Raw genomic sequence first — 27194 nt, forward strand, 5'->3', positions numbered from 1 at the left:
GGATCTCTACATTAACAAAAAATGGTAAACTTAGTGGCTTCAATTGTAGGAACTCTATTAGAGAAATATCTTGGTTTCTGACTTAGTCTAAATGCATGAGGCTTCTAGAGCCTTTTGTTGTTGACCATTCTTCTCTTGTCTATCCAATATATCCATCGAGACCTCAATTTACCTTGCATGAAGGTAAGTACTTTTGTAATGGCACTCTCCTGTTGTTGTATTGGTGAACTTGTACTAATTTCAAGAATAGACTCTATTACACATCTTAGCGGTAAGACTCTCATTGTGGAAAAACAGGCCTTTCATTGGCCTTGTCTACTACTTCTGTCACTTTTCGTTGTTAGGAGAGTTGCCTATCTAGTGGTAACATTTGATGTCTTTGAACCTCTAGCCATATTCTATTATCGGGTGATTGATCTGAGTAATACATGAAAAGGATAACAATGACAGATTCAGTTATTTGATCCCAATCGCCACAATGGAAGAATAAGAATGAAAGACAAGACACATCCTATCACGCCCTCGCAGAATCACGATGGAATGGCTGGCTACATAACCATAATTGAGATTCTACTATTGACATGTGCTCCATTATTCACAAGATAACCTAGGCTGTGATACCAACTTTGTCAAGATCCAATTTAGAATCATGAGCGGTGCTTAGGAGCAAGTGCCCCTAAGTAAGCCTCATTGATATTTTACAGAAAAACGGACAGAGTTTCCCCTGTTTTGTATCCAAAAAAAATTCCTGTCGCAAAATCAACAACCAAACATCCTAATATCAATCCAGCCAACAATAACTTTATCCATTAACCAGAACAAGTCTCAACCATTATGATCAACCCACTAACAACCACAACTACTAATTTATCTCCAAATTCGATAAGAAAGTGCAATACTCATCATAAGTCTATGATAATGAAAGAATACTCAAGACACTAAAAGAATGACTATGGAGCGACTTTATGAGTTGATAAGAGAAGACGAAAAAAATAAACTCTTCGCCCACGCGGACAAGTGCGGGGCTCACCAGGAACTATCAACTCGTATACTCTAATTAACAAAATCCTTGCTCGCATCAACTGCTGTCTCTGTAAAAAAATAGCGGGGAGTGAGCCGCTAGCTTAGTGAGTAATAACACTTAATCACAATCGTTTTTAATTGGGGACAAGTTAGAAAACATGCTAGTTTATTATGCAGAAAATATAATAAGAATACCCTTTCAGAAACAATAAACAATAATCAGTCTCATCATGTGTTTCGTGTAACAAAAATCAATTTCACAATTCGGTTACTAACTCGGTAAGCACTGTCTCATAGCAAATCTTTATGTTTGGGAGGTTTCCAAGAAAGGATCATGTAATTTGTATCACTATGTGGACCCCTTCGTAAAAGGAGTCGTATATAACTGTAGGTCCCTATTCAAGGGAAAACTGTAACTGTATGCTAGTTCTACCTTCCCACTAGCGAGGGCTATAACTGTAATCGGTAATCAGTAAATACAAGGTGCACCAGGTCTAACGAACCTGCCGTTAGCTACGGGATCCTTCAAAGTCTCCTCCCATTTATACTTTTCCTTGTAACCAGTAAATATTCATAAGTATTTTCAAAATAATACAGGGCATATCAATAATATAGGCATTTATCCCATCCATCCACCGAGAAAAACACCTGCCTTACACTAAAAGTTCACGCGCTTCTTTATATTCTTATCAAATCATATAATTTGATTTCAGTAATGGTAATCATATCTTAAGTAATAGTAAAACATGTCTAGTAACAGTGAGAATATTATAAATAACTGTAGACATCTCAAGTAAATTGTTTAGTACCATATCAAGTAAAGGACTTGTCCCACATGCAATTTCAAACATTCGGTAACAATTACTATTTGAAAATCATGTACAAACCATGCAGGTTATGAACACGCAAGTTGCGGTAAGATTACTACTCACAATACTCGTGCCGAAATATCAACTGTGTCACCTCGTGCAACCCGTACGATTTCCTTCAATCAATCTATAATCACATCATATCGATCTCGTATCAATTTTGTTATTTAGGCTAATCTGTAACTAATTTACAATATCCAACTCTTGGAGTTTCACGTTGATTCTCAATTATTTTTCTTGAGTTGGATTTGTCCAGACCATGGGAAAATTATTTTATATCTTAATCATGCTCCGTAAGCCACATGTAAACTTTTGAGATTTTACTGTAGAAAATATAATTCCATATTGCTTTTAAAAACTTCTAAAACTTGCTTAAGTTAAATAATTGCACTATGTCATCATTGAAGCAACTTTCTGTAAGGAGTTCTTCACTCAAATTCATCTATTATCTGTCAATTCCAACCGTTTCATAGAATATATTAATCTGATTTTGAACCCGATAGGCGCATAACTCTAAACCAAATAGAACTACTGGCCATAGTAAAAAAAATTCCCAGCACCTTATAAAGTTTCATAAATCAAAGAATACGGGACACAAAACTACAGAGAAGAACTTACCATTCTTTAATTGAAAGAGACCTGCCACAATTTACTTAAGCTTGAAAACTTCTTGTTATTTGGTTTCGATTATTTGACGAATCTAAAACATTTGCCGATAGGTTTAGTTGCGGTTGAAGATTTGGCTTCGTTCCTTAATCCTCTTTTCTCTTTTTGTTTAGTCTTTTCTATTGGGCTTTTATTATTATTATTATTATTATTATTATTATTATTATTATTATTATTATTATTATTATTATTATTATTATTATTATTATTATTATTATTATTATTATTATTATTATTTTGTTTAAACTGTTAAATTACTAATATGCCCTAACTTAAATATGGGGTATTACAACATTTTCCAAAATTCTCATGTTTTCTATACTCCTCCCTCCCCCACCCCATCCCCCCACCCCGACTCTATTTTCTTCAAAAATTTAATTATTATTTTTAAAACTCACACAAATCCGAATGAACTAATGTGCTACTTTACCTTTTTACACAAGAGACAACGTTAAAATTTGAGCTCGATAACTAAAAATAAAATACTTTACTTTGTTGAAAAAGAAAGTATCTTTTTTACAACAGGAAAAGAAATTATTCATTTTGTTGAATGAAAGAAAATACTTTTTCTACATCATTAAAAAAAATATTCAGTTTGTTGAAATGAATTTTTTTTTTTATATCATGAAAAGAAAGTACTCGTTTTGTGAAAATATTTTTTCTACATCAGAAAAGAAAATATTTAGTTTGTTGAAATCAAAGAAAATATTTTTTTACACATGAAAAGACAGTACTCTTTTTGTTGAAATGAAAGAGAATACTGTTTCTACATCATGAAAAGAAAGTACTCGCTTTGTTGGAAAAAAAATATTTTTTCTATTTCAGGAAAAGAAAATACTTGATTTGTTGAAATGAAAGTAAATAATTTTTCTACATCATGAAAAGAAAGTAGTCGTTTTGTTGAAATAAAAGAAATTACTTTTTTCTACATCATGAAAAGAAAGTACTCATTTTTTTTAAAAAAAAAATTACTTTTTCTATTCCAGGAAAAGAAAATACTTAGTTTGTTGAAATGAAAGAAAATATTTTTACATCATGAAAAGAAAGTACTCACTTTATAGAAATGAAAGAAATTACTTTTTCTACATCATGAAAAGAAAGCACTCATTTTTTGAAAAAAAAATACTTTTTCTATTACTGGGAAAGAAAATACATAGTTTATTGAAATGAAAGAAAATACTTTTTCTATATCATGAAAAGAAAGTGCTTGTATTGCTGAAATGAAAGAAAATACTTTTTTCTATATCATGAAGAAAAAGTACTCGTTTTGTTGAAATAAAAGAAAATATGTTTACTACATCATGAAAAGAACTTACTCGGTTAGTTGAAATAAAAAAAAGGACTCTATCTACAACACGAAAAGAAAGTACTCTAAATAATAGTTCTATTTAGTGTGGATGGTGGGCGAGGTTGGGGTGCGGTTGTGGTTAGGGGTAGGGGGTTGGGGTGGGTGAGGGTGGGTTGGTGGCATGGGGAATAGGGTGGAGAAGGTTAAAAAAGAGTTTTGGAAAATATTTTCCCTCCTTTTGATAGGGAAAATATTTTCCTCAAATTGCAGGAAAATGAGTTGATGAGGAAAATATTTTCTAAAACATTTAAGCCACCATACATGAGAAAATTGGAAAACATTCTTCATACCAAACACGCCCTAAAAAACTAGTAACCAAACAACCCCTTTTAAGGAAAAAGAAAAGATCTTTATTGATACTGTGCACATTTTAAGCTAGCGTTTGGCCATAGATTTTCAAATTTGTTTTGAGAAATTTGATTTGGTTGAAGTTTGGTTTGAATATGAAAATGTGTTTGGACATAAGTTTTCAAAACATATTTCACTTTTTTTGTTTGTTGAAAAAACATGAAACATGACTTATACCCATAAGTTCTAAAAAGCATCACAAATACCCCAACAATACCTTTATCAATAACATTCATTATATTATCGCAAACCATAGTCCTGAATATAAATAAATTTTGTACAAAATTATTATTTTTATAATGAACTACACAATACACTATCAGATGACCGAGAAGACGAAGCAACATTGTTACAAAATAATAAATTGTGGGCACTTTTATAAAATATAAAAGTTTCGGGCAATTTTTAAAAAATGTAATAGTGATATTTTAGAAAAAAATCTGGATTTGGGAATTTACCAAAACGGGATTTGAGTTTTGGGAATTTACCAAAGTGCGCATAAAATCTATGGGAAACATGTATTTACCAAAAAATATATTTTGGTAAAATATATGGCCAAACCGGCTATTAGCCTCCCAGTAAGGGGTTGTTTGGTTGCCGGTTAGAGTTATGCAGGTATTAGTTATACATGTATTAGTTATGCAGGGATTAGTTATGCAGGGATAAGTAATGCAGGTATTAGTTATGCAGGTATTAGTTATGCAGAGATTATTTTTTTGAATGTTTGGTTTGTTGTATTAGAAATTGATATACATTATATAAATTTTAAAGTAAAATGCTTGTTTACAACTATACCCCTGACCTTCTTTTGCATTGTTTTTTCTCTCTTTCCATTTATGTAGGAAACAATTTAGTTAGGAACTTTGGGTGTTACTTTCACTTCTTCGTCATACTACTGAACTATGTGAAGTTTAGACATATTTGATTTTCACTTCTTAGTTTTGGTATTTCCATTTTCTAGTGGCTTCTCTAGTTTGCTTTTACTAGTTTGTTCTTTAAAAATGAGAGAAGACAAGGTATATAGTTGGCAAGTGAAAGCAAGTGAAACCTGTTGACGGGTTGGCGGAGAAATAAGGAAGCCTTATGTGTAAAGTGATAGGGGTAAATTTGTCATTTCAGTATTTTATCCATGTATTACTAATACATGTATTAGTTATTCCATCTTCTACCTCGCATAAAATAATACACAGATTGACTCATAACTTATACATGTATTATTTATGCATAATTGAAAAATGTCAACCAAACATGGTATTAGTTATGCAGAATTTTATACAAAATAACTATTGCCTACCAAATATGGTATAAATTATGTTACCCCTTATACATAAATAACCTTTCTTCTAACCAGCTACCAAACGACCTCTAAATCCATGTGAAAATTCGAAAAAAGTACACGTGAAAATAAAACAGTAGAAAGAAAAGAAAGAGAAAAGACAATGTGTGAACGGAGGGAGACTCGCACTTGTTGAGGTTTTAGTTAAGCCCTAAATACCCCCCCCCCCCCCCCCTACATTACTGTAATCTTCGAGACTTCAACAGCGTGTTTATCTTTTAGTGTGTGTGTGAGAGATTGGAGGCAAATAGGGGTTACAACAGAAGATGGCGAAGGAGGTGGAGGAAGAGAAGCAAGGCGGAATAGAAGCCAAGGTTGAGTCAGCTTTGCGCTCCCGCCTTCAACATTTCAAAGAAAATGCCGAGTATGCTCCCCCTCCTCCTGATTTTATTCTAGTTTTCGTAGAATTATTTTGTATACAGTGCTTTGATTATGTTGGAGGTGCCAGGACCGTCGGGTTTTCAGACTCGGATCCCTACCCGTATTAAGTGTTAGTGGGTTTTTCTACTCCTAGTTAGTGCTAAAGGGTGTTAATTTCTATCAGTTGAGTGGAAATTGGAGATATATTCTTATTTTTCGAACTTAAAAAGAAAGGAGTAAAAAAATTTGAAGCATTTGGAGGGAGGAGAGTTAATTTGAAAATTATACTTGGCCTGCATTTGTTTTGTGTTAGCATTGGGGTATCCTGCAAGTTTCCCAACTACAACAACAACAACAAATGCATTGTAATCATACAAGTGGGGTCTGGTGAGGGTAATGTGTACGAAGACCTTACCCCTACCTTGTGAAGCTGGAGAGGTTGTTTCTGATAGACCTTCGACTCAAAGAACAGTGAGAAGGAAGCAACAAACAATAGCAGCAACAAGATAGAAAGATAACGGAAGCAAACAACATATGAGTAATAATAATATACCACTTTTTGTTTGTATAAGTATGTTATATACATCTTTTCCTTGCACAATTGACAGTATCTTAAGATATGATCCAATAAAGGACCCATAGGCATTCATTTTTTGCCTTATCTATGTGTTAAACCCATCTGTGGGATAAAGTTTTGTTTTTGCCGTTGACCCCTAATGGGACTCCAGTCTGAGGTTAGTTTTAAACCATTTGTAGGGATACACAATTTGAGGTTAGTTTTAAACCATTTGTTGGGATAAAGTCTTGTTTTCGCCCTTGACCCCTAATGGAGCTCCAATCTGAGGTTAATTTTAAACCATTTGTAGGAATAAGGTCTTGTTTTTGCCCTTGACCCCTAATGGATCTCCAATCTTGAGGTTAATTTTAAACCTTTTGTAGGGATGAAGTCTCTGTTTTTGCCCTTGACCCCTAATGGAGCTTCAATCTAACATCTAAGATTAACTTTAACCATATGTAGGGATAAAGTCTTTGTTCCTTAACCCCTAATGGAGCTTCAATCTGAGGTTAATTTTAACCCATATGTAGGGATAGAGTCTTTGTTTTTGCTGTTGACCCCTTTGGAGCTCGAATCTGAGGTTAATTTTAAACCATTTGCAAGGATAAAGTCTTGTTTTTGTCCTGTACCCCCTAATGAGCTCCAATCTGAGGTTAATTTTAAACCATTTGTAGGGATAAAAGTCTTGCTTTTGAACTTGACCCCTAATGGAGCTTCAATCTGAGCTTAATTTTAAACCATGTGTTGGGATACAGTCTTTGTTTTTACCCTTGACCCATAATGGAGCTCCAATCTTAGGTTAATCTTAAACCATCCGTTGGGATAAAGTCTTGTTTTGGCCCTTGACCCCTAATGGAGCTCCAATCCGAGCTCAATTTTGAACCATTGTTAAAAGTTGAGTAAATTTGGACCTTTTTTTCTCAAATAATTTGGATACTTACTATAAGATCTTTTTTCTTGAATTAAGTCAAACAGCAATCTTGATATGTGATGGATATCCCGATTAATTTTTTTGTGAGATATCCTGAATTAACAGCTACATTTTCATATAATGTGGTCTCTGGTGTCACATTGAAATAGATGAGCATTCTAATCAATATTTGGAAATAGAATTTCAATAATGTCTCTATGACTAAGAGCTACTTGTGAAAAAGAAAGAGCAAACATTCTTATTCCTTGAGCAGCTCGAGTGTGACCATCTAACCTAAACCTTTTATCTAACAGCATATGGGGGGAATAAAGCTGATGGTGTTAGGATAATTCAGGGTTAAAAGCGGCAAATATTGTCCATGCATGATCTTCTTCTCCTCAAAAGGCTCTTTTTCTTATTCAAATATTTTGTAGATCTAATGTATTGCTGAGTGGCTTTTGAATTTATGGTGCAGCTCCTTCACTTTGGAGAGGGTCCGTAGACTTATAGAGAAAGACTTGGAGCTTGAAACTTATGCTCTTGATGTGCATAAAAAATTCATTAAACAGTTCTTGGAGAAGGTAATCTTGTTGGTTGCTTAGTTTATAAATGGTACATTTTGTGTTGTCTGTTTTCTGCATTGTCTTGCTTGCTATTTCATAATGTATTAGAGCAGTTATTAAAATTTCACATTTTACGCACTCTAAGTTGTCTAGAGAAACATTATTAGTTAGGAGATATCTTTTATGATTTGGGGTTTAGGTGGACTGTCTGGTTTGAAAGAAACAACAGAATATTTGAAGGCACAATGAGTAACATTCACAGCCTTAAACGGAGGTGTATTTTTTTGTTAGCTTTTTGGTGCAATCTGGTAATTGAACATTATGTTGATGGAATGCTAGGCACAATAGAGGGTTTGCACAACCTGTAATTGTGCCTGATGCACTGGCTTAGTGCATAAATGTATAATATTTTTAATTACTTATCAAAAAAGATTGTAGATATCTCTTACTATTATTTTAGTGTTTACCGCGAGGTTTACTCCAATATGTTTGAGATTGTTTCCTGTTTGAAGCTTCTAACAAAAATTATTTACTTCACACAAAATTACTACGATAGAGATTTTAGTTGGCAATATCCAACATCAAGCCTGGATTGATTTTTAACTTTAATCCCAGGCCATCTATCTAAAGGGACATGTAAAACATAAGAAGGCAGAAGTTTGTAGAATATCGTTCCAATTTATGTGAACCTATTTGACTGGACACAAAAAAAAAACTTTTGGAACTTGTGGTTTTAAATATGCCATAATGTTTTTATGAGGACTATAAGAGTTATGAAACATGTGGTTTTAAACATGATGTAACACTTGTGTTGCTCTTATTAAGGGCAAAATGAAAAGTTTAAGTTAAATTGTTTCTAATTCAGAAAGGGGTCATTCTTTTTTTAACGGACTAAAAAAGATATTGATTCATACAAATTGAATCGGATGGAGAAATAAGTACATATAGGGCTTCTCATAAGATTTTATGCTTACAATTAACTCAGAACATACTTAACAACATAAAAACAATTGAAACCGTTATCCACCTTAACTCTTTTTTCTACGTCGTCTCTTTTATACTGTGAAAGTTACCTTTCTTCCCAAATGACACTGAAACAATCAGATGGGAAACAAGCAACCGACATAATACAAGGATATCATGTAAACGTAAAAGACGAATACATCAAAAAGATGTATATTTAAAAGATGTAATCTCCAATGAGGGGGCCGAGGCAAGTTGTTCTCCACAATCTTATGAGAATTACCTGTCCTTTTTATGTTACTTATTTCTATTACATCCATATCCTTGCTTATGAAGCAAGAGAACGAAGGCTCCACTAGAAGACATGGTAATTTGTCTCGGAATTTTTATGGACTTGCATACTTTTAATAGACGGATAACACGTTATAAGAAGAGCTTCTTCTGGAAGGTGATGACTACCAAATGAACATTGGAGCATGTGATATGAGGGTTCTCGCTTTCTGGGCGAAACCATGTGCTTCAGAGAAGTGAAATATAACTCAAATAACAAATTCTCCTCCTAGTAGGTTCTCTTTTCTCTTTTTTTTTCCTTGAAGTTTTTAATTCTCAAAGGATGAAAGACCATTAAATGCCGATAAGAGGGTATCACTGGAAGAAGAACTGAAGCAAGGTCCAGTAAGGTCTTGAATAAATAATAAACTCAGAAGCTGCAGTAATTTGGTTGCCTTGTACCTGCAATACACAGTCTCTTTTCCCTGTCAGAGAGCATTAGTTGGGCAAGTAGCTTATATTCATGTTTGTTAAGGAAAGTTTTCATCTTTTTTCTTTTCTATGGCTGTTGCATGTGGGAGTGCAGAAGAAATAGGTATAGTCGAGTATTTGAAACAACTTACCCAGGAAAGCGTTTTAACGGAAGCCAAAGAAAGAGTGTTATCCAGATGTTTGAGACCTTAAAAGCATCCCTTACTTTTACTAAAATAAGAACCTCTTACCCAAAAGAAAAAGGAACCTCTTCTTACAAAGGAAAATTAGAAAGCTAGGGAGTGTCGACTGTGAAGGGATGCGAGTGGTTTCATTATTGCCAAAATTGGCTCTAGTACTCTCTAACATTGATGATCAACTCCTTGATTCAATTGTTTGACTTCTAAAGACAAACATAATGGTCTGAATGCAGGTAAAGCATTCAAAAGCCGAATACATCAGAAAGGTAGCACTCCCTCCATCCAAGTTTGATATCCTACTTTCACTTGTCTGGTTAACAAGAAAGACTTGAAACTTTCATGTTAACTGCGAGAACTTTAGGATCATAGCTTACCTTGTAAATTTGTAGGAATACAACAACAAACACAGCGTAATCCCACAAGTGGAGTCTGGGGAGGACAGTGGGTACGCAACCTTACCCCTACCTTGTGAAGGACCTTCTAAATTTGTAGGAATAAGAATAGATAAATTAGAATTGAGAAGAGCAGATGCTTGCCCCATTCATTTATTTTTGGAGTTGTATGAATAAATTGGTCCAAGCACAGATGTCCTCCCTGTTCTTGTCATTCATTACAGAAGAACAGTAATGTGACATACACTCTTACCGGAAACCATACTGGTGTTGTTTGGAATAATCAATTTCAGCAATCTGTTAAAGATTGGAAATGGAAAAGGTGATTTGTTCAGACAATTATTACAATGTTGATGTTCAGTAAGGCGATGACAGGATCTTCTGGCTTAAAGATAAAGGTAGTGATTCTTCTGTGAAGTATTATAACAACTGTATCAACTACAGCGCTAAGGTTTACTGCCTAAGATTTCGAAAAATTGGCATTTTCTTCTCTCGCTCTCTCTCGGCATGGTGTGCAGCTTATAGTGCAGTTTATATGATAGATAAGTTGCGAAACAGAAGGCAACTACAATTTTCATCTTTTTTCGTGGTCTAATGGGTTATGCCAGCTGATATTAGATCTCATCTAGCACGGCATGTTAGAAAGACCAGAGGCTGGAAAATGGGACTTCTGAGTATTCTGGGTAGTTAAACGGAAAAGAATTGAAACTCATCTTCATAAGATAAATAGTTCCTTTTTTCCTATTTTCTTTTGATCCATTTTTGGGCCAACAAGAGTATTCCCCAGAGTGTATTGATTCATGGCGGTAGTATGCAATCAAAATTTATTAAAATAAGGAATATGCCAGAAGATCTAGAACCCGTCATGGTTAAACTTGGATTTATCTATTATTATTTTCGCATAAAATGTGCGTTATTCGTGTCTAGAACCCATTGATGCAATGGAGATTTCCTAATTGCAAGGTCACTTGCCCTGCCTATGGCGTATGCATGCAGAATGACCTAAAATTTTTCAAGAGTAAAGTTTCTTTTCTTAGATTTTTAGAATGGGACTGAATAATTGCAAGATGCTAGGTAGTTAGACTCGTACGCCGTTCTCCGAAACTAATGAGTTTGAAAGAACTCGCGTGTACAATGTGTGTGATAGTGTTCGACCAAGATTCGATAGAGAAATGATGACAGTGTAAAGAAAGTGATAACAAGTGAAGCATTTGTAACATAGACAAGCATGTGAAGTGTAATAAACAAACATCCCTCAAAATATCAATTTGAAAACCTACAATTAGGTGAAATATATTTAGTAAAACTTAAGTCTAAAAACTGCTTTTAACTTTGAGTTCAGATGCAAAAAAACATTTGAGGTGGCTTATTTAGCACTCACGTGACAATATGGAAAGAAACAAAAGAGCATTTGAAGGAATGAAAAACTTGTATACATGTACTAGTGAGAGATTTTTATTCTTTTGCACATCTTTGGAATTGCGAATGATATTCCATTTAACTTTGGTAACATCTTGGTTTTTATAGAAATTCATGCTTACGTAGGATTCTTTATTTTTTGTATAAATCTTGTCGGCGGGTCTTTTCTTCACCATATCAGTAAACAACTTTACTTTGTGAACAACTATAGATGCACTTCTAAGTTTTTACATCCAGTTAATGAACAATTTTCTTATACTAAATTTTTTAATTCCCTATTCCTGATTAGTAATAAAATTATTCGAACACTTTTTGACAATTAATTTGTCATGTTGGCAGCTATATATTTATTGTTTAGTGCAGCTCTATCTTGTAAAAAAAGATTTGTTTAGTGCCATTTTTTTCAAGCTAGAATAGGTGAAAATAGGAAAACTGGTGATTTACAATGTCGAGAGAGACTTCTTATATAGTAGTCTTAGGGTATGTACAACATGGTAAGCAACTATTTTCTATGTCTAACAAGGTAAGTAATTATTTTAAAATTACATATGGAATATTCTACGATATTTTATTGAACATTATAGATTATTGTCAAATAGTCTCATGCTCAGAGTCCATGAACCTAGACACTTTTCGAGCAAGACATATTCTAACATGTAACTGCTTTAATTTTCATGATCACAGCAGAATCCTTAGACGATTAGGCGCACGCCTTAGCACATTTGTGCCTGCATTGAATTGCTGCTTAAGTGAGAAGAAGCCCTCAATTTGCATTAGGGCTTAGCCGTACTTCAAACGGATCTTTAACAACACCTTTTTGGTTCTGTTCTCAAAGGTGAAAAGAACAGAAAAGCACTAAGATCTAGCGAGCTTTAAGCAAAGAATGCTATTAATGCGCGAATTTTACTGAGAAATGCACAAAGAAAATTTATATGTAATACAAGAAAAAATATTTATAAGCACAAATTGTAACTATCTGATAAAGGAATTGAATAGAATAACAATTAAGTAAAATATATGAAGTAAAAATCATGTCAATTAAGGGAAGTCGTTTAAAATTTCTGAATTAGATGCAAAAGATTTAGGGAGTAGTGACTAGTGTTTAATACGAAATATCTAATTTGCCTTATCCAAAAACGAACTATCTAATTTGCTATTCCTAATCATTAACATATTCATTCGTTGTGTAATCTTTTAACAATTAACATACAATTTGTCAACTATATTTATTGTTTAGTCCCACCTTTTCAAGATAGAGCGCAGGTCGCCCATTGCCTTGGTATCGGAGTTGTACCTAGCTTTAGGGCTTAAGGGCCTCAAGCAAGCCTTAAAATGACACCCTCTTTATTATGTTCTTATGGTTGATTCTACTTAAGACTTTTCTAGGTAGTTGTTTAGTCAGTTCACGGCAAAATTCTCCATTTATGATTAATTAAATGGGAGTTATGCTTTGAATTGCAATGCTTTCAGTAGCTATTTCTGCAACATCTTCTTCATTTTGTCATATTTTGCACTTTGGCATGTAAAATTATATACCCTCGAAGGAAAAGTAGAGGACCTAATAATTTTTTGGTTTGACATGCTAGCAAATGGAGAATGCTGATGATGATGGTGCCCCTAAGGATTCTCGGGAAAAATTGGAAAAAGATGCTTCTTCAGCTAAACAAGAAATAGAAGCGGCCGAGTCCCCTAAAAAGCAAGCGATAAAGAAAGATACCAAAGAGACAGCCCCTGAAGATGAAGCAGAAATGGATGACTCTCCAATAATGGGCGTTATGAGCTCCAAATCAGAATCAGTGGATGCTCAAGGTGTAAAGCCAAGTGAGAGCACAATAAAGAAGGCCATCTGGGAGAGAGCTGCTCACTTCAGAGCTAATTCTGAGTACGTTATCTTTAGTTGCTATCTAGGTCACTCATTCTATCTTTTACAGCTATGACTCCTTACTTGCCGGTTCTGCCAACAACCCTTGGGGCCTTAAGAACCTAAGAATGACAGCAAAAGAGGATTTCTGTTGCCACTACAGTTGCTTGAAAGTGGCTTTGATTGTTTGCCCTTCCCTCTTTATTTTTATTTCTCTCAAGAGTAAAACATTTTGTCGGAGAATTATTTGTGCACCCCTTAGTCTCATATATATCCGATGTCGCTTTGCTTCCAACGTCAAACAATACCCCGTGTGAATCACTGTCATATTGCTTTGCAATTGCTTTAATCATACTTGTGCACAGCTTTAGCTCCTCCTTTTTCAATTCTAAGCTATTTACATCTGTTCCATGCAATGACTTGCCATGACTTTGTCCTTGGCCATCGCAGATTTTTATTGCTTTAATCAGCAAGCAGAGTTGCTTGAAATCCGTATGAGGCAGCTAAGCAGGGCATAACCCCTGAAGTTGCTGGGAGAAAGAAAAGGGATAAAAATATTAGTGAAATTTTGTCTACTGTTACCTTTCATGATTTCATCCTCTGGCTCCACCCGTCCCCTTGAGCCATTTCTTTCTTGAATGACCAAGAACGCTAGAGCACTACTTCTCTTTCCATTTTTATCTTTCCTGTATATCCTAGACAAGGACCGTTCACAATAGCTCCTTTTTCACACGCTAATGAAAATGGAAATATTATTCTGAAGCTCAATCCTGAATCTCTTATAAAAAGACTGAATATTTAAATATAGAGTAGTTTTATTTCATGTACTTCCATTATGTTTCTCTAGCTTAGTCAAGTTCAGTCTTGTAACTTTGGTTTATTTATTTTTTTAGCACTATTAGGCGGATCAAGCAATCAAACTTTCTAGCAAGCAAACAATACTCTGTACTGGTGTCTCTCCCCCTCGACACCGTGTTGCTTTTCTGTAATAGCTTTCATTAATGCAATCAAGCTTTTTTTCACTCTCAATTCTCATTTCTGTTCTCTCAATTGCTCTTGACATTGGTTTTCCCGTACGGCACTGACAATCTCGTCTAGCGTACGGAGGGGACCTCAATTGACGGACAGTAACTGCACTGACATCAGTTGCTTAGCCTTACGTCGCCCTTCCAAAGAATCTCAGGAAGGCGCCGCGTAACAGTAATTGTGTTGTTATATACTTGACAATGTGGCAAAATGAGTTAATCACCGGTGAAATTTGTGCATTCAACCTAATGGGTTATAAATGGGATGGCAGTAAATGGGTAATAATAGTTTTGGGACATTAAGTGTATTCACTAGTTATACACCTGAAGTGAACACTTGTTTAGTAGTTTGATCAATTTCAACATTACCTCTTCTCTCAAAGGTTTTATTTATGTATTTATCTTTCACATCAAAGGTTTTATTTATTTATTTATTTATGTAAATATTCCTTCATTTTCCTCTTGTTCTTTTCTATGTGCTTTAACAGTTTCAAGTGAATGTTCTATCTCAGGTCAATAACTCTTGCTGGTGTTCGTCGCCTTCTGGAAGAAGATCTTGGTCTTGAGAAAAATACTCTTGATGCCTTTAAGAAGTTTATTCAGAACCAAGTAGATGAGGTGGGATTTTGTTTCGAAAAGTTCTTTACTTCGAAGGGGGAGTATGTTTATTAATCTATTTTCAAAAAAAAAATGTTAACAGGTGTTAACATCTTCTGAAGCTCCTAAATCCACCAATAGTGGTAAGAAAAGCCCTGAAAAAAGAAGTAAAGCAGCAAAAAAGAGTGGTGAAAACTCTAATTCATTTAGCAGCCGAAGTAAAAATGTAGCAGAGAAAGTAAAATCAGGTAAGAAATCTGCCGCAAAAGAGACGGCTGAGAAATCTGAAGGACTGAAGAAACGAAAAAGTCCTAATTCAGAGGATAACGTCCCTGCCAAAAAGCAGAAAGAAGTTTCTAAGAAGCTATCTGATGAAAGTAGTGATGGAGACACCAGTAACAGTAAGAGTGATTCTGAAGATGGTCAATCTGGATCATCTGCTGAAATTCCTGCCAAGGTGAGGTTATTATGATAATGTCCGTATAATTATGCTTATTTGTAAAAAAAAAAAAAAAAGAAAAAAAGCCTGCCTGTGCCACATATTTGGTTATTCATTAAACTTACCTAAATGCAGAAGAAAGTGGTAAAGGGAGCACCAGCTACTGCTGGATATGGAAAACGTGTGGAGCATCTGAAATCAATAATTAAAGCTTGTGGGATGAGGTTTGTCTTTTTTTATGATTTCAATTCTGTATGTATTAACTGATGCACGGACCCACATTCTAATTCAATCTTTCAACTGCCCCCGATCATCCTAAAAACCAGTGTTGCTCCTTCTATTTATAAGAGAGCCAAGCAGGTGTCTGACGACAAGCGTGAGGGTTTCCTGATAAAGGAGTTGGAAAAGATACTTTCTGGAGAAGGACTATCAACGAATCCCAGCGAGAAAGGTAAAATATTACCATATAAAAGTGTCTAATGGGAGCAGTAAGATTCCACTAGTGTGGTATCTAACAATTTCCAGCTGAAATGTAATATAGCTTCTTCACTTCTGTTTCAAATTCTTGCTGCTATCATTCTCTCTCTGCTACTTAAGTTGCTTGCTTCTTTTATCCGCTCCTTTTTGGTCGAACAAATTCCCATATCTAGTTGGAAAGTGTCAAATAGCTTTATAGGTGCATGTATGGGGAAGTTTTATTATGTAACTTTTATGCTGATGCCACTTCTGATTGGCCCAGAAATCAAAGAAGTCAAAAAGAGAAAGGAAACAGCAAAGGAATTGGAAGGCATTGACCTAAGCAACATTGTTTCAAATACACGACGGAGATCAACGACCAGCTTTGTTCCTCCTCCAAGACCCAAGTTACCTCCTAAAGAGGATAAGAATGACGACAAAAAGGATGATAGCAGCAATGATGATGCAAGTGACAGTGACAAAGACGATGATGACGATGAAGATGATGATAGCAGTCAGAGTGAGGAGTTCAATGAAGGTATATTTGCTAGCATGTATATTCTACAGTGGTGGTTTGCTGATTTGAGATGCTTTTACCTTCTAGGCATTAGCTTTCTTGTTCAGTTGAGTTCCCCTGTATTTTCACTGGCCTCTTAGATGCTCTACTAGTGGCATGTTTTTGTGCTGCAATAACATCGATTTTTCTTTCTTTCGTTGAAGTTCCATAACGGCAATATTCCTCTTTTGTTGAAATTCCATAATTTCGTTTGCACTGGCCATGTGCATAGACTCTCCCAATTAGCATATGTTGACAATTTTAGATTAGACAAAGCATTGTTTCTTTTTTCTCCCTATTAAGTAGAGTACTAGTTTTGTTTGCTCTTTGGCCTAAAACTAAATCACTTCAACTCTGGGTGTAACTAGAACAAGATTAAGTGTAATCTTGGGGAACACAAGCATTTTGGTGTACGTAATTTGCAACAGTACTCCATCTGAAATTGTTGATCATTTGCATAAATTTATCACATTATTGTTTCTCGTTTCTAAAACTCCCTTTTCCATGGCAGATGATAACGAGGACAGTGAATGAAGCTTTCAGGGATGAAGATTATAAGTTACAGACCAGTCAATCATCTTTAGAATGTATCAATAGCTTCGGTTTTCTCATCTTAGATTTGGGAGCTGAGATTTAGTGTATTTTAGAAGTATATTTATATGAGATGTGATATTTAGTTGGTTCTGAAATGTTAAATTAGTGGTCATGGATATTAGAAGCCTTAGTTGTTAGTTATCGTGCGATTTTGTAAATGGAGCATCTTTGCTTGTGCATTGTGGGAGGTTTAATCTTCGTGTTTGTGCTGTTAGCAGTGCGTTAAAAGGCTTTTTCGGCGCAAGGCAGAGTTCCGGTAGTAACAGTTTTAAAAAACTTTCTCGGCGTGCCCCTTAGAAAATGCCCCTGAGGTAGAATGTGGGAGACACTTCTCTCCCGAGGCCTACACCCTAGTGTTCGACTGTGCGCCCCAAAGCACATTCAATGCCTAGCTCTCGATGTTCTCATCAGCTTCCATGGAAATCATGTGCACAATTTCCGAATCTTATTGACCCTCAGAATTCTTTTACTAACCTTGACTTTTCAAACTCTTCATCAATTTCAATTATGAAGTTTGAGAATATTTCAACCCTAAACCACATATTCTATTGTTGCGAAGTAAGAAACCTGGCTTTGGAAATTGCCGAATTTCATGTTTTCATTTGCTAATGGCTTTTAAGTCTTAGTGTATATTTTCAGAAATTATTATTATTGTTTTTTTATTGTTTCCCGTTCGAAACAATATTGCTCTATTTGTGTTCATTGAAGGAACCTAATTATTTAGCTTGTAAGTCTTAATAAGTGACGACTTTTAAACAATTTTTCACATGATACTCATTTTAGTGAGTAGTTATCCTAACAAGAATTATTTCTTGATTTAATGACTTGTCGTGAGATGCATAACGATGCTCTCCTGTATGTAGAAAATGCTTTTTTAAGATAAAAGTTATCTTTTTAATTTTTATGTCTTTATTTGTGCCAAAACTAGATATACAATATTGAAAGGAGTAGTTTTTGAAGTCTGTAACTACAAAGCTTCCTTCTTTATTTGCTGTTAGGAGGTACAAGATATAGTCTGACATCCTTTTGTATCTTTAAGATGCTTGTAGTTGATTTATGTCTCACAATATTATTTTAGTGTTCACTGTTGGTAGTAGGTTTTTGTTTTTATGACTAACCGTTGTTTTCTTTCGTTGTTGATCACCTTACTATCTTGTTTTTATTCTACTTTTATATGGCTTTTTGGTGCTGTCCCTTGTCTATATTTTCATTAATGTGGTGCTTATACTTTCTTGAGCCAAGGATGTATTGGAAACAACCTCTCTATCCTCACAAGGTAGGGGTAAGGTCTGCGTACACACTACCCTCCCCAGACCCCATGGTGTGGGATAATACTGAGTATGTTGTTGTAATAATTTTTTAGTGTTCTATCTTTTTATATCCCATAATAACTCTCATAATGCTGTATTTTATTTACTTCGTATGCAGATCTGTTTGGCTCAAAAGTTAACAATATACTTGGTAAGCTAGAAAACAATCAAAAGTAAGAAAAGGGTAAATCGTAATCAAATATAATAAACCTAGAGATGTAAAGATGATGTTATTGTTGTAGATCTAGTATTGCAAAGCGATAATATGAACTCAGTAGAATATGTTCGTTTGAGGTAGAGATAGAGAGAGAAAGCCAGAAAATAAGAGAGTTGTATTATTCCAAAATCCTCCTCTTTACAATGTGAAGGTCTCCTTTATATAATAAGAGACCTTCCTCGAAATAATCAAAAAGTTACAAAGATAGGTAACGTCTCCCTAGTGAAGACACCGAGTCCTAAACGACGTCGCTTTTGTCTCCACGTCCGAGTCGTACCCGCTACGTTAGTCGGCGTACACTCACTGGGCGTAGAGATGTTGACGGTCAAATTTTACCCTATACAAGATCCTTTCTTTTCCGTAATTTCAACAATTTTTTCTTTACTTTTTACTCTCTTTTTTTCGTAATGTATTTTTATTATTTGTATTATTATGCTTTATCAATTTATAAAATAATAAAAGTTAAAGATTCGTTCCCTAAGGTGGAAGGGAAGAGACTGGTACGTAATAATCAGGATGCTCCTAGGTGGAGTTTCATTCTATACTTGGCCATTCAAAGGAGATAATTAACTAAGGATAGACTAGCAAAGTGGGGGTTGCAACTGATCTGAGGTATCCTTTGTGTTCTTCTGGTTATGAGTCCACTAATCATTTGCCATTTAATTGTCCTATTTCTACTTATATTTGGACAAAGCTAGCGCCCTGGATGGGGTTTGGCAGGCAAGCAATTGAGCTTTAAGAACATCCTATGACATCAGACAAGTGCGCACACAAGCTATTAATTCGATCATCTCTCGATCTTATGAACAAGTCTGACACTTCAAGTATGTTACTGAAGGTTGTCAAAGCCAATACTACATTATTTTTCCAGAATGCACGAAATCTGAAGGAACTTAGACATAGAAAATCAATTATTTTCCCTCCCAGTTGCGAAGAATAATAATGTGTCTGTCATATGTCTAGATATAGTAATATAGATTTCTCAACATCTTGGAGAACTAAATTAAGGCATTTGTTTCAGACAATGCTCAAGGTATCTGCAAGATCATGAGATGGTTACTTCTTCTGAAAGAATGCGCCTGGCTTCCTTTGCAATGTCACTGACATGTTTATCTTCACATCCTGGTTCAAATGAAAATGACAATAGAGGAGGAGGAATGTAAGCGGGCGGAACAAAAAATAGGTATTATCAGATCTAAAGCTAGAAATGAAGTAGGAAAGACAGCTTGCAGGGGTTTAAGAAGTTACCTAAGAGGCTAAGGGCTTTTTCAAGTTGAAAGAGGTAATCTCTATTGGGTCCTGAGGGGCCTTTTGCACGAACGATTTGACTGCACGATTCAAGTAGACATTAAGAAGATGCCAAATGATAATACCTATTCCAAAATCCAAACTCTTTAGCTGCTTTTAGATGACATTAAAATTACAAAGCATAAAACAGGTTTAATTTTTGTATCAAATACATTAGCAACTTTACACTATCATTGTATTTGACTCGTTATAGCAAGTTCATCACTTAATAAATGAAAGATTTGAGTTTCCTTTCACAACCTGGAATAACCAAATACTAACTCCTTCCCCAAGCCATGACTAAGATGCAGTTTGAAGAGGGACATTGATGGAGGAAAGTTCCTTCTCCAGGATTCCATGGCTTCCAAGACCCTCTGTGCTACAGGCTTGAGTTGCCCTGGAGAAGACGTTCATGTACAGAGAGGTGCTTTCCCCGGCTGAATGATACTATGAAGAGCTAAATTTGGGTACTTATCCTTTTCACGATGTTGTACTGGGAATGAATCGACAAGAACTTTACTCTAGGTTATGTATAGCCATAAGAAGACTACAGCCCATATACTTAACCTATGTGCGATTAACACCTCCTGCACGTCCATGGCTGGACATTTGGAGCCGGGGGGGGGGGGGGGGCTATAACATGGGTGCAACATTGGGTAGCCCAACATCAAGGATGAGCCTGACTCTGATATCATATTATAAATTTGTAATATTGTTCGCTTTGAACCTAGACTTGCACAGTTTTAAGACGTGTCAGGTCCTAAGGCTACTTCCTTATGTACCTAACAATTCTCTTGTGTTTTGCAGATGTGGGATTTACTTAGCATATTACACACATCCCATTGTACAAACTCAACGTCCTCGCTAAGGCTGTCCAAGCAATAAGCTAGTTCATGCAATGATAATTTTCCGAAACCATATAAGAAGACTACAACACATACACTTAGCCGATATGGACTCTTAACAATATAAATGAATCTCACTTTTGTTCACATAGGATATCAATGTCAAGATTTTTTTCTCCGGACAATATCAAGATCACTGCTCATAATAATGTATTTCTTTTTTCTAACAGAAATTCTGACATGTGATTGCCTATGTCAAATTTGGTGCCAAATAACAAAAAAATAATACTCCATCCGTCCCGATTATGTGACGGTGTCTGACTGGGACGGAGCTTAAGAAAAAAGAAAGACTTTTAAAATTAAATTGTTCAATATAGAAAGGTGTCATTCTTTTTAGGACAGACTAAAGGGAAAGTGTGTCCACATAAAATGGGATAGAGGGAGTAATAAAAAGCATTGAAATATGATACACACCTAGCTATTTCTTCAACTGATGCAGGTCCCAGGTAGTTCTCGTTAACCTTCTTGTCTGGAGACCCTATGTATCTGAATAGTCAAAACAGTCAAGTTATGCATATGAACCTTCAAACCGAAGTGGGCAGACATCATGTTGCCTGTCAGTTTTGTAACTTACACTAATACACCAGAAACAGCTGGTTCTGATGCTGCAGGCTCCTGGAGTATAAGTTGATATGCTATTGAATCAATAATCACAGAGCAAAGAATTATAAATAAACCAAGCACTTTATTTGGTTAAATATTACTTCAGTATGACTTACAGTGAAAAGATCTACATAAGCCTTCTTGTCATATTGCTTTTCCCTGACTTCAAGGTACTAGATGGAAAAGAGATGAAAAGAATATTCAGTAACAAAAATAGAGTCATTCAATGTTGTGATTTAGGCCACATGAATACCAATATAATAGAAGTGTAAGCAGACAAACAAGAAACTCTCATCATACAAGTGAAAGTTTGATGCTTAAGTAAAATTTGGAAGACCGGAACCACTAACTTGTCAAACTCTTAAAGAATATCATAATAAGGGAGCTAAATATTTTGGATTCAAATTGGGCATGCAGTTTTCCAGTTAATCTTAGTGAACATGAGCATTTAGTTGATGACAATTTGTGCATTTTACAACAACAATAACAACATACCCAGTGTAATCCCACAAGTGGAGTCTGGGGAGGGTACGTAGACCTTATCCCCTACCTCGTGAAAGTAGAATTTGTGCATTTTGTACAACAAAATTGTAGAATTACCTAAATTTGAATCTTAAACGTCCTATTCAGAAATTCAACTACCCAGATAACGAATTCCAGAAGTTCTACATTCCGTTTTAGGAATTCTCTCAAGAATATATTATCTGTAAGAGCCACTGGTAAGTCAAATCAAGTCTAGCTCAACTTCTCTTTCATGGTATAAGGGGTGATAAATTACAACCAACTACTTTAATATGATTTTCTAAGGGAACATAAGAGATTCTGTTTCCTGGCATTTAGTGAAAAAGAACCAGGGATTATGCCTTTTACAGATTATGCATGCCCCACTGCCTGGCAACCGAACACCCTCCTTGTTCAAGTTAGAAATACATGCATAGTAAGACAACTTCGAGGATCGAGCTTAATGATTTATTTCCAGCTTTGGAGTATATTAGCACTTTTTTAATGGATACAGCATTTTGGACCTCGTGTGAGACTCCAATGAGCATAGATGATTAATTGCCCCTTGCAGAAAAACATGTAACTGTCTATAATTCACTTAATGTATACAACTTGTGTACAGGGGGTTTCCTCTTTTTGATGCTGTAAGTAATAACATTACTCAATTTAATGAAAATCAGAAACTTTGTGTGCATATAATAGCTCGAAAATTTATATGTTTTAACTGAATGTACTGTTTCTTTTAGATCAGACTGATCCCAAAATATTTTGAAGTTAGACCACATTTCACCTCCTTAAATCCAGAACTTCCTCTATCAAGTGCACTGCTGTCAAAAGCGAAATGCTCCAAAAAGCGCTCCAGGTTGATTGGGGCTTTAAGCGCAACTAAAGTGCGAGCTTTAGTTAAAAAAGGCACAATTAAGGAAAAATATAAAAATACATATGTAATTCAAGAAAAAAGAAACAGACCCATTCCTAATGTCTTCATTAACAACTAATACACTTATTTGCCGATAATATTTGTCGTTTAGTACTGCTCGATTTAAGATAGAACTCATGGGTAATGAGGCGCACACCTTAGTGCCTTGCCTACACTGAAGCTCAGCTTAAGCGAGGCGAAGCGCCCTCCCTGAGCTTTTTTGAGCTTCAGGGCTTAAGCGCGCCTTAAATGAGCCTTTGACAACACTGAATTCAAGTGTAACAAACAACTCAGATGTCTCCTCGGCTCTTCAATGCATAAAGTCAATAGGTTTTAAGACAGCAAGATAACACTTCATTATATTCAAATAGTAAAAACTGAATGTGATTCAAATGCATATCTGACAAAAGCATGAATTTTTGAATCTCACATTCATGTAAACACAAATTTCGGAGTTCAGAGTCTCATATTCACTTAGAAAGCTGAAACGACATATACTTTATAATCTTTCACTTGGAGAAAGGATAAAATAAAAGAACATTTTGCATAAAAAAGAGAAATACCGTCAGTGCAACTTCTTGATCTTCCTTCTTCATTATCTTATAGGCAATACCCCACTGATCAGAAGCATAGAGAGTCATCAGTTTCAACTATTTGGAATAAGTCACACGTAAGCAGAAAAATTTCATAACATAAAACAGCACACAAGCTCTTTGAGTGTATGTTGTTGCTGGAAACAATATGCTGAAGATTTTGCATTGGTCTGATTAAGAATAGACTTCACTACTAAGTTGATCAGTTTCGTATCTATAAGAAAGAAAGGACAAACGTATACACACTGTTGCGACTGAATACACAAGAGGAAAGGCAAGGGAAAAGAGCCACCAAGAGGGATAGCTTTATTAGACTCTACTTTTTTTCCTTTGCATCAATCAGACATTTGAGGAACAAGAACAAAAAATTACAGGACAGACAGTCATCGCATCAGACATTTTTTCCCTTTGCATCAATCAGGCATTGTTTTGACTAATAATGTTGATTTAAAATGAAGACATCAGCTGTAGAATCAACTTTTGCATTTGGACTAACTGTAACAAAAGAATGTATGGACTCAGAAGAAGTGAATATAGAAGGAACCAATGTTACACATCATCAACTCAGAATCCAAACATAACAACCTATAAAACTGAAAGTGTTTTTCATTTTTCAGGACACAAACATCAAATGGCTTAATGTAGAAAAGCACTTACACAAACTTCTCCTTCAGCAGGCTCCAGTGTCGCTGTTCTACCTGGAAATTCTGGTGTCCCTCTGTGATCAGTGCTGCCTACATTACATAACATGTATTCATAAAAACTGTTTCTTTACCAGCGTCAGCTTGACCAACTGTCATAGTTAAATCTAGAATAAATTAATACTTCGTCCGTCTCAATTGATCTGATACTATTTGACTGGACATGTAGTTTAACAAAGAATTTTTTTTTTTTGAAATGTGCGTCTAAAATAAGTCATACACATTTATGTCTACAAATAATAAAAGGGAAAATTTCACATAAGAACAACTGGGCTCCCTACTTTTCAATTTTATAGCCCATATTTCAATTTACAACCAACTAGCCCAAAAATAATAGGCTAAGATTCAACATCCAACTCCAATAGGTTCTCAAAATTACTATTCAATTTTTAAAAAAGATTGCTCAAGCTTTGAAGTTAATTTTTGAATTAGTAACTGTGACTCAAATATTAGTTGAACAAACCAAATCCATTTGGGTGGTGAAAATTAGATTTTTAACCAACTTAAATATGTGGTTTAAATTCCGAATTTGATTTTGTGAGAAATTTGGAGTGCGTGTTATTTAGACTTGTTAGAAATAGTATAAGGAGGTTGTATATAAAATTTGAAGTCATTTAATGGAGATTTGGACTGGTTTTGAACAAGAATTGCAACTGAAAATCGTGGAATAAGTTCGTCTACAGTCGCTTGTACAAAGGTGTATAAAAGTGTATAAGATGTGTTTATACACTCATATACTCTATTGTACAAGATTATACAAAAAACTGACTTCGTCTTCTTCCTTGCGTCTTTTCTGAAATTTAACTCAAATCTTTCTCAAATCTACTCCAAATCACTTCAATTTAAATTTTGAAATCCTTTTGACATTTTCAATCAATTGGAACAACACCCAATCCAAACAACTAACAAACTCAAAAAATTCTATTTTCAAAAGCAAAGCTTTGAATGGCCTTCAATGGTGGACTTGTACTCTTTAATTTTTTTACATCGCAACCAGGTGACATAGGGGAGAAGTAGTAATGGCGAACGGGCCCTAGCATATGTAGAAGATGTGAGAAGAAGAGAGAGTCAAAGCAATAGTTGTGAGAACACAAATTTAACTCCATAGCTTTTAGAAGCAATGGTTGTAAGAGCACAGATTTTGAATTTGCAAGAGCTAGTGTTTTCAAAATATGTGCAATATGGGCTAGGTCGGGTAAAGCTTAAAAACATGAGCCATTTTTTGTTATGGTGTGAAGTCATGTGTATTTTCTTGTATCATAATAAAATCAGAAGTATAAAGTTAAATTATATCTGAATATACAAATGTGTCAGTCTTTTGAGATATACTAAAAGGGAAAGAGTGTCACATTAACACTCTATTTGGATCATTGTTCCCAGTCGTTTTATAATGTATTGTATTGTATCGTATCGTATCGTTTTATAAATACAATATTTGGATAGATTGTATCGTTTGTTATTGTTAAATAATATTTGCTGTTTGGTTTGACTGTATCGTACTGTACTGTAACTGATAAGATGACTAAAATACCCTCAATTGTTTAAATATTAAATTTATTAAAAAATTATGCATAAAAATAATTTAAAAAAATGAAACAAAAGAAGGCAAAACACCTTAAGAAAGCATAACAAAGGAGCGAGACAGAAGAAGGCAAAACAAAAGAGCACAACTAATTAGAATTGAGTTAAAAGAAAATTAGGAGAAAAAATAAAACAGAAGGCGGCAAAACACCTTTAACGTTGGTGGCAGAAGTTTTGGAAAAAAAGTAAGTTATAGGTTGGAGATTTGGAGTTAAAATAGAAAAAAAGGTAAAGGGTAAAATAGAATTGTGGAGTAATAAGTTAGGGCATAATTGAAAAGAAAAATAGGAAACAATCCCACCACACCAAATCTGTTGTTTCAAAAAAGGGTACTTTTCATTATTCCGGAACAATGTATTTAACAATACAATACAACCAATTTTAATGAAACAATAAAAAAATATTGTTATGGGATAACAATACAATAGGATACAACGGGGAACAACCATCCAAACAAGCTGAACAACCATCTGAAAAAGAAGCACGTGACAATTTCGAGGCGGAGCCACTATTTGAAACTTATGGGTTCGAATTCTAAATTAACAATCTATGTATAATTCAATAGATTTCTTGAGACAAAGTTACTGGGCCCGCAACTGCAAGGCTAGCTCCGCCCCTGCTTGACATAGTACCATTTTGCAAGGAGGGGAGTAGCATTCCAACCATCAAATGTACATATTAAAAGAAAATGAAAATAGAAACAGTTTAGGAAAAGGCAGAAGGTCCACCTTGATAAAAGACACGGCGATAGCCTTTGATGAAACCAACAAGGCGATCATCATAGTTAAAGCCAGGCTTCCAAATTAGAGATCCATATCCAAATACCCACATCACCATTTTCACTCTCTCTCAGACTCTCGTTGTATTTTGAGAGTGAGAGAGAGGAGATGAAAAGTGAACAGTAACGGTAGCAGAGCCAAGAATGTAGTGGTTGATGAATAACTTCAATAGCATCCAATGGCGATATGCCAAGACAGAATGGCGAGTTTTCTTTATTATTCGAGCGGTTTTCAGCCTTATTTGTTTCACTTAAATGGGGTATGATTTGTTTGTCCTTCTTTTATGGGATTTTTGCCCATATATATATATATATATATATATATATATATATATATATATATATATATATATATATATATATATAACTTATATACATGATTTAACTATATCAAAGAGAATGTTATCGATTAATACCTACCTTAAATATATTGTGATTAGCTAATAACTTGGGATTTCAGTTTAAAAAAGATTCTACAAATTAATCCACCGTTAAACATCTTGTGTTTCATGCCGAAATTGACATTAACATGTAGCTTCAAAATTTGACAAATTTACGACAACTTAGTAATTGGAAA

The 27194-nt window shown here is 34.8% G+C and overlaps 2 protein-coding genes and 1 long non-coding RNA gene across 3 annotated transcripts; 1 reads left to right on the top strand and 2 right to left on the bottom strand.

The window, feature by feature from the left end:
* Positions 1 to 781: 781 nt before the first annotated feature.
* LOC109205456 lies at positions 782 to 2617 on the bottom strand. The gene is made up of 2 exons (XR_002064672.1): positions 2511 to 2617; positions 782 to 1091 (listed from the first exon to the last, which is right to left on the bottom strand). It is a non-coding gene; the product is annotated as an uncharacterized LOC109205456 (long non-coding RNA).
* Positions 2618 to 5652: 3035 nt separating this feature from the next.
* Positions 5653 to 17426, top strand: LOC109205457 (protein starmaker-like). Its single transcript, XM_019368168.1, has 9 exons — positions 5653 to 5954; positions 7892 to 7997; positions 13281 to 13576; positions 15093 to 15198; positions 15281 to 15634; positions 15752 to 15840; positions 15943 to 16067; positions 16356 to 16610; positions 17140 to 17426. The coding sequence occupies exons 1-9, from the start codon at positions 5857 to 5859 to the stop codon at positions 17160 to 17162; spliced, it is 1452 nt and encodes a 483-aa protein (XP_019223713.1). The 5' UTR covers positions 5653 to 5856; the 3' UTR covers positions 17163 to 17426.
* A 2099-nt stretch (positions 17427 to 19525) lies between these two features.
* LOC109205458 (gamma-glutamylcyclotransferase 2-3) lies at positions 19526 to 26884 on the bottom strand. The gene is made up of 8 exons (XM_019368169.1): positions 26568 to 26884; positions 24215 to 24291; positions 23528 to 23581; positions 21661 to 21717; positions 21516 to 21556; positions 21356 to 21427; positions 19998 to 20077; positions 19526 to 19871 (listed from the first exon to the last, which is right to left on the bottom strand). Exons 1-8 carry the CDS (start codon positions 26674 to 26676, stop codon positions 19795 to 19797), a joined length of 567 nt encoding a protein of 188 aa, XP_019223714.1. The 5' UTR covers positions 26677 to 26884; the 3' UTR covers positions 19526 to 19794.
* Between the last annotated feature and the right edge of the window lie 310 nt (positions 26885 to 27194).

This window comes from Nicotiana attenuata, unplaced genomic scaffold (genome assembly GCF_001879085.1).
Source record: "Nicotiana attenuata strain UT unplaced genomic scaffold, NIATTr2, whole genome shotgun sequence".
Classification (NCBI taxonomy): Eukaryota; Viridiplantae; Streptophyta; class Magnoliopsida; order Solanales; family Solanaceae; genus Nicotiana; species Nicotiana attenuata.